Genomic DNA, 14,310 nt, shown 5'->3' on the forward strand with positions numbered 1-14,310 from the left:
GTTGAGAACGAAGTTTACAAGGGCTTGAGAGCACAGAGTGTGAAGCCAAAGGTCGCTGTAGCACTGATTGAATTATATGAAGCAACTGATATGTCACCGCAAGAACTTGACGATCGTGCAATTGAAATGCTTCGCTCCCTTCCTCTCGAACATGCATTGTTCATCATCAAAGAGGTATAAAAATATGTTCGTTATCTTAGAATAGATAGTTTTACGTGAAATAATCGAGTTTCATCAAGAAAGTCTGGGAAGAAAATTTTTTACAGAAGTCATTTCAGGTGAAAGAGTCGAAACTCATGGGTGTTCAAAACAAGGCTCAGTTTTTAATGTCGGTTATGCGCAATTTTCGTGACAAAGTTCGACAGCTTGGAGCAAACGTTGCTCTCTCGCAAAAATTGGTCAATGGACCTTCGGTTGAAAAAATCAAGGAGATTTTGGATCGAACAGGATACAATTTAGAAGTGACCATCGGCCAGCGAAAATATGGCGGACCACCACCAGACTGGGATGGGCCAGCAGCGGGCCCACAGGGGTCTGGACACGAGGTGTTTACTTTGAATTCGAAATCGTTTTTTAGTTTTATTTTCGAAGCTATAAGCGAAAGATGAAGATTCGTCGTTTAACTTATTGCTTTTTTTAGAAACAAAATCTTACGTGGTTGAAAAGTTTTTGTTTATTTCATTCTTATTTCTGTTTCAGATTTATATTGGCATGATTTCTATTTCAGATTTATATTGGCAAGATTCCGAAAGAAGTTTACGAAGACACTCTGATAACACTTTTCGAAGATATGGGAAAGATTTGGGATTTGCGGCTTATGATGGATCCTTTAACGGGAAGAAATCGTGGCTACGCTTTTTTAACATATTGCGACAAAACATCAGCCTATGAGGCTGCTAAAAAGGTAGTAGTACTTTTTACGATTTTCCAGTTGGCTGCTGCAGCATTTGGTTTTGGAATTTTCTTGAGAGACGAATAGTGCAGAAGGTTTGTTTATGCAAAAACAAAGTATCGGCAATATTTGCAAAATCATTCGCAACTTTTGTCTTCCTCTTTTTTTTGCGTTGTAAATGTGGACAGTGCACAAATCTGCGCATTGTTTTTGCATCTTTTCAAAATGATTGCAGAAACTAAACATTTAAAAATTAGCGGCAGCAGCCAACGTTTTATTTTCTCCATTCATTCACTTTATCTGTGTGTTTTTTACCAGTTATGTGTATGCAGATCATTTTTAGACTTTGTGAAGCAAACTTATTAACTTGACTTTACTTTTGATTGCCTCGTCGTTGCGTACTGAGGCATATGAGTGCGTTGCGTACTGATGGCAGAAATTTTTTTGACTGGTGGAAGTGCGTACTGATGATTTTTCAGCCTTTCGTTGTCCTAAATGGGTTAAATTCAGTAATATCTATTTTTCTAGTTATGCGGTAATTGAAAGGCATTACTGGTCCTTTTCGTATTTATGGTTTTAGTTTAGGTAAGGGATAAACTTGCTTTTCCAGTTGTTAACTTAGAAAATGCTTATATTCGTGCTAAGACTGTCCGTACGTAACTGCAAGATTATTTACACATGCAGCATATTATTTCCTGTAATTGCAAAATTAAATCATTCATAGATTGATCAGCCTTTCGGAAAGGACTTCTATTACTAGTTATGAGGTTTCTTGATTGTGATATAACTAGCTGTAATTTGATAATTCACGCAGTTGAGTCGTGGCCTTTATCCATCGGCTTACTAAGAGGTTCCGGGAATATGTATGACTATGCATTGTTCAATTACTGTCACTCTCACACTTGAGGTTGAATTTCTTAGAATAGTTTAGTAATTAGATATACTTGGTCTTGACCGAAGCTAGAATTGATGCTTGGTAATTGCTGTCCAGCAGCTATTTCTCAGAAAAATAAACGTGTTGATTGCGTGATGAAACTTGTCAACAATTATCCTTTAGAGTGGAAAATAGACATTGTTTCGTTCATTTCATATGTCGAGGAGAGTTGCTAATGTTGTTATACCGGGAAGATGTGGGTTAATAATACTTGACTGGAAATTCTCCTAGGGCTTAAAGGGCAACATGATGTATTGAGTTGTGTTTTAAGTGATTTCTTGTATTTAATAGTTTCATTCATCTATATTGCAGTTTATTATCTTTCTCTCTTCTCTCTTCATCTCTTCCTATTTCTCGTCCCTGTCTTTTATCCTGATCACGTAAGGCCTGAGGGTGGGATAAAAATTTGGAAAGCTCATTTTGGCAATAAAATTTTGAACACTTTCTGGAAAATAATACTGAATTTTTAGAGCATGAAAAAAAAGAGAAATTTGGCAAAAAACAGCTGCATTTGTTCTGATCTCTGTTTCTAGTTTGATGGTTACGAAATAATGCCCGGAAAAAATCTGAAAGTGAACGTGAGCGTTGCCAACACACGACTGTTTATTGGGAACATTCCAAAATCGAAGTCAAAAGAGGAAATTCTTGCGGAATTTAAAGAACACACAGGTAAATTTTGGCCCAAAAAGTGGTACCAAATCTCGTTCGCACGCGTTTTCAAATAGGTGGCTTTTTTCGTGGGAAGGACTTTTTGGTTTTGGAAAAGCTGATGGTGTTGTGTCCGTCCCTTGCCTAATATCTGTGCGATACAATCGGGTTCATTACTTTTCGATCATCCTGGCCTTCTTGAAGACCGCTTTTGTACATCTTCGGGTAAGTTTCTTCTTTTTTTGTTTAATTCGTGCCATTGCAGGTAAGCAGTTCTGTCTCCAGTGTCTCATTTTTCTTAGGAAATTTTCCTTCATAGTGTAATTCATTGTTTCAATTATTAAAATTTCAGAGGGCGTGACAGATTGCATAATTTATTCAAGTCCTGATGCAGGAGAAAGCCGCAAAAATCGTGGCTTCTGTTTCCTTGATTTCTGTGATCACAAGACCGCATCAGACGCAAAACGCAAGATTCATGCTGGCAAGGTAGTATTTCCTGAATTAAATTATTTCCGACAATTTTATCTTGTTAATAAGGACTGACACAGAGCTTCCAGTTTTACATAAGAAATATGTCATTTTAGGGCGGCAGACGCTTGTCGATAGTGGCAAGCGGCTTTTCAGTTTTTTTTCAAAGCCACGTTTCAGAAATTTTGCTGCTACGACAGTAGAAATTTTCATAATATTTAAGCTGAGACCGTGGAATTCGGATTTAGTGGTAGATTGGGCTGAACAGCAGGAGGAACCAGATGAAGAAACGATGGCAAAAGTAAAAGTATTATATGTTCGGAATTTAAAAGAGGCCGTTACTGAGGAACAACTTAAAGAAATGTTTTCGGCTTATGGTGAAGTCGATCGAGCGAAGAAAATTCGTGATTATGCCTTCATCCATTTTATGGAAAGAGAACCCGCTATCAAGGTGTTTTTTAGATTTCAGCTATTGATACGTTTAAGTTGCTATGCTTTTTACATTGCTGTTTAATGTCGGTTCATTTTAAAATCTCTTTAGGCGATGGAAGCACTCAATGGTACAGAATTGGAGGGAATCGCAATTGATATTTCTCTTGCGAAACCCCAAAGTGATAAGAAAAAAATGATGCGTGGACGTGGTCGAGGTTTTGGTGGTCTACGTGGTGCATTTGGTGATTTTAGTTTTGGTCGTGGTGTACGAGGTGGACGTGGTACATCAGGTTTCGGACGTGGTAGTTTCGGTGGACCAACTGATTTTGGTTACAGTGGTTATGATCCCTATGGTAGTGTTTAAGGGTCTTAGTTTTCATTTCATAATTTTTCCATGCATGTTCAAGACCTCTTCATGATGATCGTTTCTTTGAACTATCTGTTTGTAAATTTCAACAGTTATGAAATCAAATAATATGTTTCAGCAGGCTATGAAGAATTATATGGTTATGGAGCTCCTCCAGGTGCTTATGGATATGGTTATGATGCTTATGGTTATGGTCCTGATCCTTATGGTTACGGGTATGGTGCACCGCCGATAGGAGGCCGGGGAGGTCGAGGTGGTGTGCCGGTATGCTTTTAAATGGGACTTTTTAAACATAATTTATGCTCTTGTATTTACATATCTCTTGTATTTCTCTTATATTTATATACACTCTTGTATTACATATATAGGTTAGCCTTATGCTGCTGGGCTGCAACTCATATAAAGTCGAACGTTTCTCTCTAAATAAACAATATTTAGAATGAAACAAGCAAAGTTTATAGCGATTTAGTTCCCTGTTAAACCTTATATGGACTTAAAAAAAAAGTTTTGTTTGTCGTTTATTGACTTGGTCTTGTCTGAAACACAAAATGCAGGAATCACGAGACATTTGTCTTTTAGTGCTAGGCTGGGGGGTTGATGTATAGTCTAGAATTCACATTTGGGATTCAAGTTCAAGAGTAAAATTTGAACAAACTTGGAAGGGTATTTTTGTCTAAGTCAACTAAATTCCATCACTCTCTCAGCTTCATTTTCAGCTTGTTCCTCTCGTATGAGGACATGTCGCATGGTTTACTTACACTAGAATGATTAGATAAGATACCAAAATTTAAGGGTGGTCTAATTAATGGGTAACTATCATAATGAAAAGATAGGAAGTTCGACGGTCAAATGATATGGCGCAGTTTTAATAAGTGTGCACACATCATTTAGTTGCTATAGTTTAGCGTTGTTTATTGTGATTTTACCTTTCACTTTTTCTGAAAATCGATCGGTTGGTAAATGTCTTTTATTAACATGCATGAAAAGCTCCGAGTAAGGTTTTACTGCCTGTGTTTCTATTCTAATCATGCAAGTTGAACTGAAATGTGCGTGTAAAAAGTGTTCACTCTTTGGTACCAATGTTTTCAGGGAAGTGGATTTCAGCCACGTGGTTCCGCAGGTCGAGGTCGTGGTACAGGAGGGCGAGGTAGTCGTGGAGCAACGACGCCTCGAGGTGCTAAACGGCCGGGTGATGCTGCTGGCGGTCCCGCGTCAAAGCGAGAGTTTGGCAGTGATGATTTCTCAGCTGATGTTAATATGAATTCATTTTAAGTTGTGAATTTTCCATAGCTCATTCACATTATCATGATTCTCATTTTATGTTTTCTGCCGCATTTTATGATGCCCAGGATGGGAGCTTTTCGATTATTTATTTTTCACCAGTTTTGTTATTTTGGTGGTTAGTACCTCAAAGCATAATCTTTTGCACAGAGTTTTAATTATAAGTCAAGTCCAGGCGCGGTCTTATGTTTCAGTTTGATCATATACGTGTTATAACGTTATTATATCGTTTTTCTTTCTCTTTAGATCTTTTGGATTTGGCATTCTGCCTTTTCATGGAGCACGGTATTATTCATCTTTGAGAGTTCAAAAGCTTCATGGTCGTGAGAGGAATCTTTCGGGATTTTCGATTTTTGACTTATATTTGATCTTACGGGATTGTTTCAGTTTTTGATCCAGTGACTTTATTTTTGCCGTAGTTAAATTAGTTCATTTTGCTGATTATTTTAGAGTTAGACAATATAATAAGAGGGAGACTTTGTCGATATATGTCTTTGAAAAGTACTAACGCAAGTAGCATATTCGAACTCTGAAATAGTGCGTCAATTTTACTTTTCATCTTCATTCTTCAATATATTTCAACTAGCAATCACACTTAGTATTTGGCCTGTGCAGAATTATCCTAAGAGGTCTCAGCAGCGTTCTACTAAACTCATTTTTGGAAATGAGGAAATATTGTTAGTCTACAATCAAGCAGGCAGATGAAGTATTATGTAAAACTGTGATACGTGGGAATTGCTTACGGTGGTGCGCCCGACATGTTGACAGTAGACTTATGTGTTGGATGTTGACTGAAATCTGCCTGTTTGATATATTTCAATAGAACAAATTACGGAATATTTTATAAACATAATAATTAATGGTCCACTTCAAACTCATTATCTTTGACATCAATGATCTTTAGACAGTATTACGCTTTTTGTTAACAAACAAATTATTCATGAACAGCGCTTCGATGTAAGATAGCTTAGGCAAAATGAAAGCGTTATCAATGGCTTTTTATTGGAAATTCAAATTTCACGACTTCGGAGACAATCAATTAAGTATGTTTCTCCTCTGTTGGATAACCTTATTAGTTATTTAGCAGTGAGTCACGGGGATTATGTTTGTATTTTCAACCTTGAGAATTGTTAAGTTATTCCAGGAAATCATTTGTGAATAACTGGACAAGTTGTTTAATTGTTACTGAAGTTAATGAAACTTTTGTTACACTCATTTCACAGATCATGTAGAACAAAAAGGTTTTCAATTATTACACATGTATCTCATCACCTTGAGCATACTGCTATTGATATCACTCTGAGATAATTGCGTAAGTAGCTGAGTCGCCTTTTAGGCATAAAATCGGCATGAACAGTACCGATTGGATTACGATTAAAATGTAGATTTCAAAGATGTTAATCCGCTACTGTATGTATGTAGTACTTAGCCGTAATTCGTTGATAATGGAAGAAGTAAAAGTACACTGTATTTATCTCACTTTATGACCAGAACAGATGATGTGACCGTCTTCTATCAAAAATGGGACATGGTGTAGGTTAAGAACAATTTATCATTCAATCTGTATACATTGACTCAATCCATTTAATTCGCTTTATGTGGGGTAATAGGAAATCCCGAAGATGAATGAACTAGTTTGTATCATTTTATTAAAACAGCCTTGTGCAATTTGTTAGTTACGTGCTCACATTTACGACGAATCGAGATCATTAGCATTACCCCAAAAATCATCCTCTTCATGATGGGGAAGAGATCCCCGAGCATGCCTCATTCATTGCACAAGCGCAGTCCCCACAATTAACATATATTCTGTTACGTACTTCATTATACAGCAACTTTACACATCAATATCCATACAAACTTAGAAGTTCGGAACTCTTCCAACCAAATGGAATGATCCACGTTGATTGCGAAATTATTTTGCCAGAAACTCGCAACAGAAACGGTCATTCTTTAATCTATATCGCCTCCTCACTGACTCTGAGGTGGGAGGATTTCAAAATAGCACGGAACTTTGCACATTTCTACAGCAGTATTCTCTGCGGAAACAAAGACACATTACTTATTTTCATTGTAATAGTTGGCGAGATAATATCAAAACACTTTGAAATAGAACAACTGCTTCTCCCTAAACATTATGGATTACTAGTTATACATAAATTAATCTATGAAGGCGAAAAAAGGATTCATTAGTCCATAATAATGTAAACAACAAAGCATTCCACAATCTATTGTTTGAAATTAGCTATAAACGAAGTCGCTAGGTCTTTTAATTTTGCATCAGTTTGTGGAGTTATTTGGGCTTCTTCACGAATCGTCTTCAGCAATTCTTTCTGCGTCTGTCGAATGTGAATCAGAAACTCTCTCTCAAAAACAGTTATACGGGATGGATCCAATTTATCGAGGTGTCCCTTAACACCGGCATAAATTACGGCTACCTGAAAATATATTTATTATACGTACATTTCATTCACATGTATATAACACGAGTAAAAAGCAGTTCTTTAATCGATTCTAACCTGGTAATGCACACTGAGAAAGTATTGAAAATCTTTCGACAATCGAAATTGCTGATGGAGGTATCTTGGACCTGCCAACATAGCGGAGAAAACTAATACCTGTTCTTCGATAGCCATTGGTACATATTGTCCCTGCTTGAGGAGTTCTGTTAAACGCACGCCGCGATTTAACAATTGTTGCGTAGCCGCATCCAAATCGGAACCAAATTGCGCAAATGCAGCTACTTCACGGTATTGCGCCAGCTCCAGTTTCATTGAACCAGCTACCTAAAGGTTAAGCATGAAATGCTATTTGTCAGCTAATATAGAAATATCTGTAAGCATACAAATGAATTATAATTCGTTTGTATGGTTAAAGAAGAGTACTGTGGAACTTGATACAAAGCGAAGTTTCATTTTTTTACTATCATACTAGCAGCAAGTGATCAGTAATGGGATCTATACGTTGAATTTAACTCTACATTTTAGTCAGTAATACGTGACAAATTACAAACTTTAAATATCCTTGGAAAGAAATACATCTCATTTTTTAGATCTAGTTGTTCCAATATCTGATATTTATAATAATTAATAATCAGCGATGTTTGAATTCGGTTCTGACTTACTTTTTTCTAAATCTTCTTTAATTTTTTTTTCATTCATCAATAAATCTCACCCACTAATCCTTGTCACAAATTGTTCAGTGAATCAGCCAATAAAGCCAGTAAGTTCCTCATTTTGAAAACAAAATGTGTGGATCCCAATGTGATGGAGAAAAGTCATTGTGGATGCATCGGCATCACATCGTAGTTTATAATCTAACCTGCTTCATCGCCTTTGTCTGTGCAGCTGAACCGACTCGCGAAACTGATAAGCCAACGTTGATTGCCGGTCGTATGCCCTTGTAAAATAGTTCCGTTTCCAGAAAAATTTGTCCATCTGTGATTGAAATTACATTGGTAGGGATATAAGCGGAAACATCGCCGGCTTGAGTTTCAATAACTGGCAGTGCTGTCAGTGAGCCACCTCCATGAGAATCGTTCATCTGGAAAAACTTATCGCGTGTAGTTGATAACGAAAAGTTTTAGAAACTTAGAATCTGAAGAGTCATATACGATGTAGAAAAAAAGAGAGCTAAGAACTGAAAAATGAAACCAACTATACGGAAATTATTATTCACCGAAGTATATTAGATATCAACAACAAGCCGACTCTAACAGCTTAAGCATTACTTTCTGGAAACAAGTTGATATGATCCAGCAAAAATTTCCTAAATCAATAACAAATTTTATTAGAAAAATGACCCAATGATAAATATACTTTTGCTGCTCGTTCTAACAAACGAGAGTGAAGATAGAAGACGTCGCCAGGATATGCCTCGCGTCCGGGAGGACGTCTGAGTAACAATGACATCTGTCGATAAGCTACAGCTTGTTTTGAAAGATCGTCGTAAATAATCAACGCGTGTTTTCCATGATCTCGAAAGTATTCACCCATTGCACAACCAGAATATGGTGCTAAATATTGCAGTGGTGCGGCATCTGCAAGAACAAATCCATTTCCAATTTTTCGGTTGAATTCAATTGGCTGCGCAATCTATATTGTTCACAATAAAACCAGTAAGAAACAATAAGAACATATACTACTGCTCAGAGAATATGCCAGCATTCGCTTCTCATTGTTTTAAAAGTCTCTACAGAAAGTAGACCGATTTTGTATAAAAATTATCACAACAGAACTGAAAAAGAAAACAAGAGATAACCAGATGCCGTGGCCGAAACAATAATTGTGTATTTCATAGCACCAGTATCGGTGAGTCGTTTTACGATCTGTGCAACAGTGGATCGTTTCTGTCCAATAGCAACGTATATACAGTAAAGCTTTTTCTTCTCATCGCTACCTTCATTGAATCGCTTCTGATTTATTATTGTATCGATTGCTATTGCCGTTTTCCTGTCAAAAGATCACGTTACATCTGTATATTACACCCGTATGCAAATACGATGAAACAAATGGTGATCTTACGGGACTAAATAGCCCTTATATAACTGCATCTACGTCAAACGAATATTTCCTGGAACAATTCTACTTTTGTAAAGAGGAAGAGGAACCTAAAAACCAATCCTTACAAGTCTGCCAAACGCAAAATCAATCCTTCTTAAAATGGCACGACCCAGAAAAATCAAGACATACAATTGCTAAAAATGTAAACCCCCTTCCGCAAGAACAAAACTCAGAAATCGTAAAATACCCGAAAAATCGAAAAATAGAAATCGTAAAATAGAAAAAAGTAAAATATACCCGGTTTGTCGATCTCCAATAATTAGTTCACGCTGTCCACGCCCAATCGGTACTAACGAATCCACAGCTTTTACTCCAGTAAGCATAGGTTCACGTACACCAATCCGAGGAATGATTCCTGGAGCTTTGATACCAACCCGAGATCGTTCCGTGCATTTTACTGGTCCTTTACCATCAATCGGATTACCCAGCGCATCCACGACACGACCCAGCAATGCTTCTCCGACTGGGACGTCAACGATTGCCCCCGTACGCTTCACAATATCACCTTCCCGAATAACCTTGTCATTACCAAATACCACCACACCAACATTATCCGGTTCTAGATTCAATGCCATACCCTTTAAACAAGTAATCTTTTAAAGCAAAAAAGTTTCGACTTTTTGAGAACTAGTTATTTCTCCCCAATAACTTACATGCCTTTTTGCACAAATGGATACAAACTTTATGGGCTCTGGCTCTAAGGAACAAAACAAATCACCACTTCAATATATCGTATAGATCAAAAAGAAGGAAAGCTATAGCTCGAAAATCTCCATGTATCGGAGATCTGATGCTCTTCTACCAGCCCTTCCTGCATTATTTAGAATGCATTACAAAAATTGTATTTAAAAATTGTTTAGAAACTGTATTGCACGCAAAAAAAGCAAGTCGCTACCTTCATACCGCAATCGAATTCCACCATCTCTTCGGCTTGAATATTTTTGAGACCATAGACGCGGGCAATACCATCACCAATAGAAAGCACTTTGCCCGTTTCTTCTAGGCTAACCGTTGATTCCTGTCCTCGTATACGATCTTCCAAAATTTTCAACACTTCCGCACCAGTTGCGCAGAAGCGACTACTTGTTCCGAAACCGTTCGATGAAGCCTAAAATTTGTTCCGAACCTTCCATTATAACAATTGTGAACGCCAATGAATTCCCTACAACTACACAAAGCGTCCAATAGCTGTATAGAAAAATTAAGGTCTCATTGAGGAAGGAGCATACCTTCGAAATTTTTGCCACTGTTAACAACAGCCTCCTCGACAACATCTTCCCGGTATCACTTTGCTGAAAACTGATCTAAACATAGATAAATGATGGAGAATTAGGTACTGCTGCTGCGCCAACAGCAAATTCTAAAAGGAACAACAGTCTCGAATGATTTCGCAGGACCTATTAAGGCAAATCGGGAAAGGACTATGCTGACAGTTGCTGCTTGGCAACGCAAATGCCTTAGTCTAAAACTGACGTTCTCATATACCCTAAGTCTAAATACTGACATCCGTATAGTGAAAATACGAGGACAATAGTGAAACGTTAAGCATACAAGACAGAACCGCGTAGCACCGCTAAGAAACAGCAACGGACCACACCGCCATCCTACAACCATTACTTCAACAATACAGCCAACCGCACCCACCAAGACGTACACGCCTGGAGAGTGCTGGCCGAACCACATTTTCTTTGAACAACCGAATATTATTAAGCCATAGTTGCCATTATGAAATGAATACGTCCCCTGTTGTAGTAGTATTATTATAGCCTTGCAGGTATGCGATAAATAACATTGCCATATTGACAATTCAAAGAGGATGATGAATACAAATAATCTTGGATGAGTTAGCTACTATAGCTACTGATATTATATTTGGCTATGGTAGATGTACGATATTATAAATGTCTTCAGCATTATTTTAGGTTAGTGCAGGGTCAACTGAACTTACATTAATGTGTTTAATAGCATCGGAATTATTGAGCATACCAAATGTGAGAAGATCTTTGTGCTTGATGTAACAAATAAATTGATTAAATAAATGCATCATTCTAGTAAGCAACCTACATTTTTTAAAACGTAATGAAATCTTAATCGAAAAACAATATAAATTTGATCGTTTTGCACGAGGAGTCGGATTTCTGGTTCCCATTCTCTCACCTGATGTACAGAACAATCTCTCTACTTGGGTACATCATCTTCGAACCTACAAATGTCTCCTCGTCACCAGACTATAGTTATGAAAATAGAAATAAAGAGTATTTGTGAATTGAAGAGAAGTGAGGTTCAATTGAAAATAAGAAGGAGCGTATGTTAAAGATAGAGTCGATGTTTTTTCCTTTCAACGATGATGAAGAGTGCAAAGAAATGAGAGGTGATATGCGTTAAAGAAGGTTAACATCCGAATTGCCAACAATATTTGATGTCCTCTCTACTACAAGTCTTGAATTAGTGTGCTACCATTGGGACCATTTATCATGGGCTAGAAAGATGTTGGTTTGTTGTAGCTTGGCTGTAGGTATGATGCTTCAATTCTTCTGTTTGGTCGCCTCGTTGGCTGGCCTTATTTGGGTCCCACAGATAAAATTGATAAGGCGATAAAGTTGGTTTGTGAGTGCTGTTCATGGAGTGATGTTCCCCAGTGCATTGCTGTACTCATAGTGGCGATACAGAGTATTAATGAAGTTACGGTTGGCATTTGTAGGAGTAAGAAACTTCAGTAATTCTCAGATAAATCGGAAAAGTTGGCTGATATCAATGGCCAAGTCCTACGATTATCTCTTCAAGGTTCGTTATTGTTATCACTGATTGATTTGAAATTTGATTCAGATATCAGTTAGTTGCAATATCGCGATGATCTCAAGCTGAAATTCGGTGCTTCAAGAAACTGCTTTTGCCTCCAGTACGCTAATAACAGCGTTAACTGAAAATCCGGACTGAGAAAGTTTGATGAGGATTCTCAAAGATTCTAATTCCTTTCCATCCGTGTTGTGTATGTAGTTTTCAAACAACTGTAGATGAATTTATCGTTTTATAAGAAAGGAATCGAATTTAAAAATATCCTGAATGAGGAATGAGTTACATATTGTCACCTAATGAACTCTCATATTTCCTTTTAAGCTACTTCTTATTGGAGATTCCGGTGTCGGAAAGACATGTGTGCTATTTCGATTTTCGGACGACTCCTTCAACAATTCATTCATCTCCACTATCGGTAACTGTTTATCTATGCTGTTTTTAATTTACATCAAGACGACTCTGTGCTAATGATTTGTTAGAGGAAAAAATATTTAAGGTATTGATTTCAAAATACGAACTATAGAATTGGATGGAAAGAAAATCAAACTGCAGATATGGTATGTTTTGTCTACTACATTTCCACACGTGATGTTTTATTCACTGCCAAATATTCTCGTTAAGATCACCTACATATGAGTGCATTATTTTTGGTTTTACTTAGACATCTCAGCAGCAAACTGTTGTTCATGTCGGCTTCTTAATTTAAGATCTCTTTGCTAGTCTACTTAATTTGCTGCTCTTACATTAATTGAAAAATAATCTCTGCTGTTTCCAATCAGTCTTATGTACTAGTGGAATACTTTTTTCAGGGATACCGCAGGTCAGGAACGCTTTAGAACAATTACAACCGCTTACTATCGTGGAGCTATGGTATGGTTACTGTGATACTTTTCTGAAAGCTTCTCTCTTTACATCGAACTGCTTCATGCCATACTGTTGCTGGTTAAATTATTTTAAAAAAGTTTTTGAAGGGGATTATGTTGGTCTACGATATAACGAATGAGAAATCATTCGATAACATAAAAAATTGGATTCGAAATATCGAAGAACATGCATCATCGGATGTGGACCGAATGATTATTGGTAATAAATGTGATGTTGAAGAAAGGAGACAGGTATCACGAGAGCGTGGTGAACAGGTTGGTCAACCCTCTCATGATGTTTTCCTATTAGGTTCCCGCAGTCATTTGCCGAGTTTTTCGTACTAAAGAAGGAAGCACACGAAGATATCTACTACGCTCATGTTGACCTCATCCAGTTAAAATACGTAAGATGGAATTGGAATAAGGTACTAACTGCTAAGGATAGTGCTAAAAAAAGTGAAATAGTCTGTAGTCAACATTCTTAAAATAGTACTGTGCTGTAATTGTCACAAGCATTCCTTCTAGGCAATCCACACGCAAAAAGATACAAGATTATTTTAATGGGTTGGGATTCTCATTACTCTAAAACAACTGGAAGATCATATGTTTATATTGCAGCTGGCCATAGAATACGGTACGAAATTCATGGAAACATCGGCCAAAGCCAATATCAATGTGGAGGAAGCTTTCTTCACGTTAGCCCGTGACATAAAATTGAAAACAGAACGTGCATCACAACAGACCACTACCCAAAATACTGGTAGAATAACGGTCCACCAAATGCCAAGAAAAACTTCTTCATTCTTTTCGGGTTGGAGATGCTCACTTATCTAGTAGCAACTTGAGGCAATTAACCATTGTTTTACTTATAAATGCGGGTATACGTAATGCATCCTTCGACTTAAAAATGCCTTCCAAGCGAATACTTCCCTGTTTTCAGATTATTGCATATTTTTAACAATAGTTAACATAAATTCCGAATTTGTATTTGAATCCCGGACACCTTTAGTGGAGTGGTAATTTAGTTCCTTTCATTCTAGCATTCTTGGATCGCATAATGCATCAAG

At 37.2% G+C, this 14,310-nt stretch overlaps 3 protein-coding genes across 5 annotated transcripts in view; 2 read left to right on the forward strand and 1 right to left on the reverse strand.

The window, feature by feature from the left end:
* The window catches only part of LOAG_16779, an 8,331-nt gene extending 2,858 nt beyond the window's left edge, over positions 1-5,473 (forward strand). For both annotated transcript variants that reach the window (XM_020449434.1, XM_020449433.1), the window contains exons 5-12: positions 279-545; positions 728-904; positions 2,360-2,495; positions 2,827-2,960; positions 3,166-3,393; positions 3,484-3,727; positions 3,860-4,005; positions 4,831-5,473. In XM_020449434.1, the coding sequence (XP_020307020.1) occupies positions 279-545; positions 728-904; positions 2,360-2,495; positions 2,827-2,960; positions 3,166-3,393; positions 3,484-3,727; positions 3,860-4,005; positions 4,831-5,013 (1,515 nt within the window). In that variant the 3' untranslated portion in view covers positions 5,014-5,473. The remainder of the gene's footprint in view (positions 1-278; positions 546-727; positions 905-2,359; positions 2,496-2,826; positions 2,961-3,165; positions 3,394-3,483; positions 3,728-3,859; positions 4,006-4,830) is intronic.
* Positions 5,474-7,024: 1,551 nt separating this feature from the next.
* Positions 7,025-11,267, reverse strand: LOAG_16780 (the record flags this gene model as incomplete). Of its 2 annotated transcripts, XM_020449435.1 has the most annotated exons (9): positions 7,025-7,460; positions 7,641-7,808; positions 8,344-8,565; positions 8,841-9,061; positions 9,283-9,473; positions 9,822-10,162; positions 10,480-10,692; positions 10,814-10,876; positions 11,136-11,267. In XM_020449435.1, 9 exons carry the CDS (start codon positions 11,265-11,267, stop codon positions 7,251-7,253), a joined length of 1,761 nt encoding a protein of 586 aa, XP_020307022.1. In that variant the 3' UTR covers positions 7,025-7,250. The 2 variants fall into 2 exon arrangements, with proteins under 2 accessions (XP_020307022.1, XP_020307023.1); XM_020449436.1 differs by lacking the exon at positions 11,136-11,267 and having other exon boundaries at positions 10,814-11,053.
* Positions 11,268-11,793: 526 nt separating this feature from the next.
* On the forward strand, positions 11,794-14,077 carry LOAG_16781 (hypothetical protein; the record flags this gene model as incomplete). Its single annotated transcript, XM_020449437.1, has 7 exons — positions 11,794-11,889; positions 12,089-12,271; positions 12,702-12,795; positions 12,877-12,937; positions 13,190-13,250; positions 13,352-13,519; positions 13,862-14,077. The coding sequence occupies 7 exons, from the start codon at positions 11,794-11,796 to the stop codon at positions 14,075-14,077; spliced, it is 879 nt and encodes a 292-aa protein (XP_020307024.1).
* Between the last annotated feature and the right edge of the window lie 233 nt (positions 14,078-14,310).

This window comes from Loa loa (genome assembly GCF_000183805.2).
Source record: "Loa loa unplaced genomic scaffold supercont3.19, whole genome shotgun sequence".
Lineage (NCBI taxonomy): Eukaryota > Metazoa > Nematoda > Chromadorea > Rhabditida > Onchocercidae > Loa > Loa loa.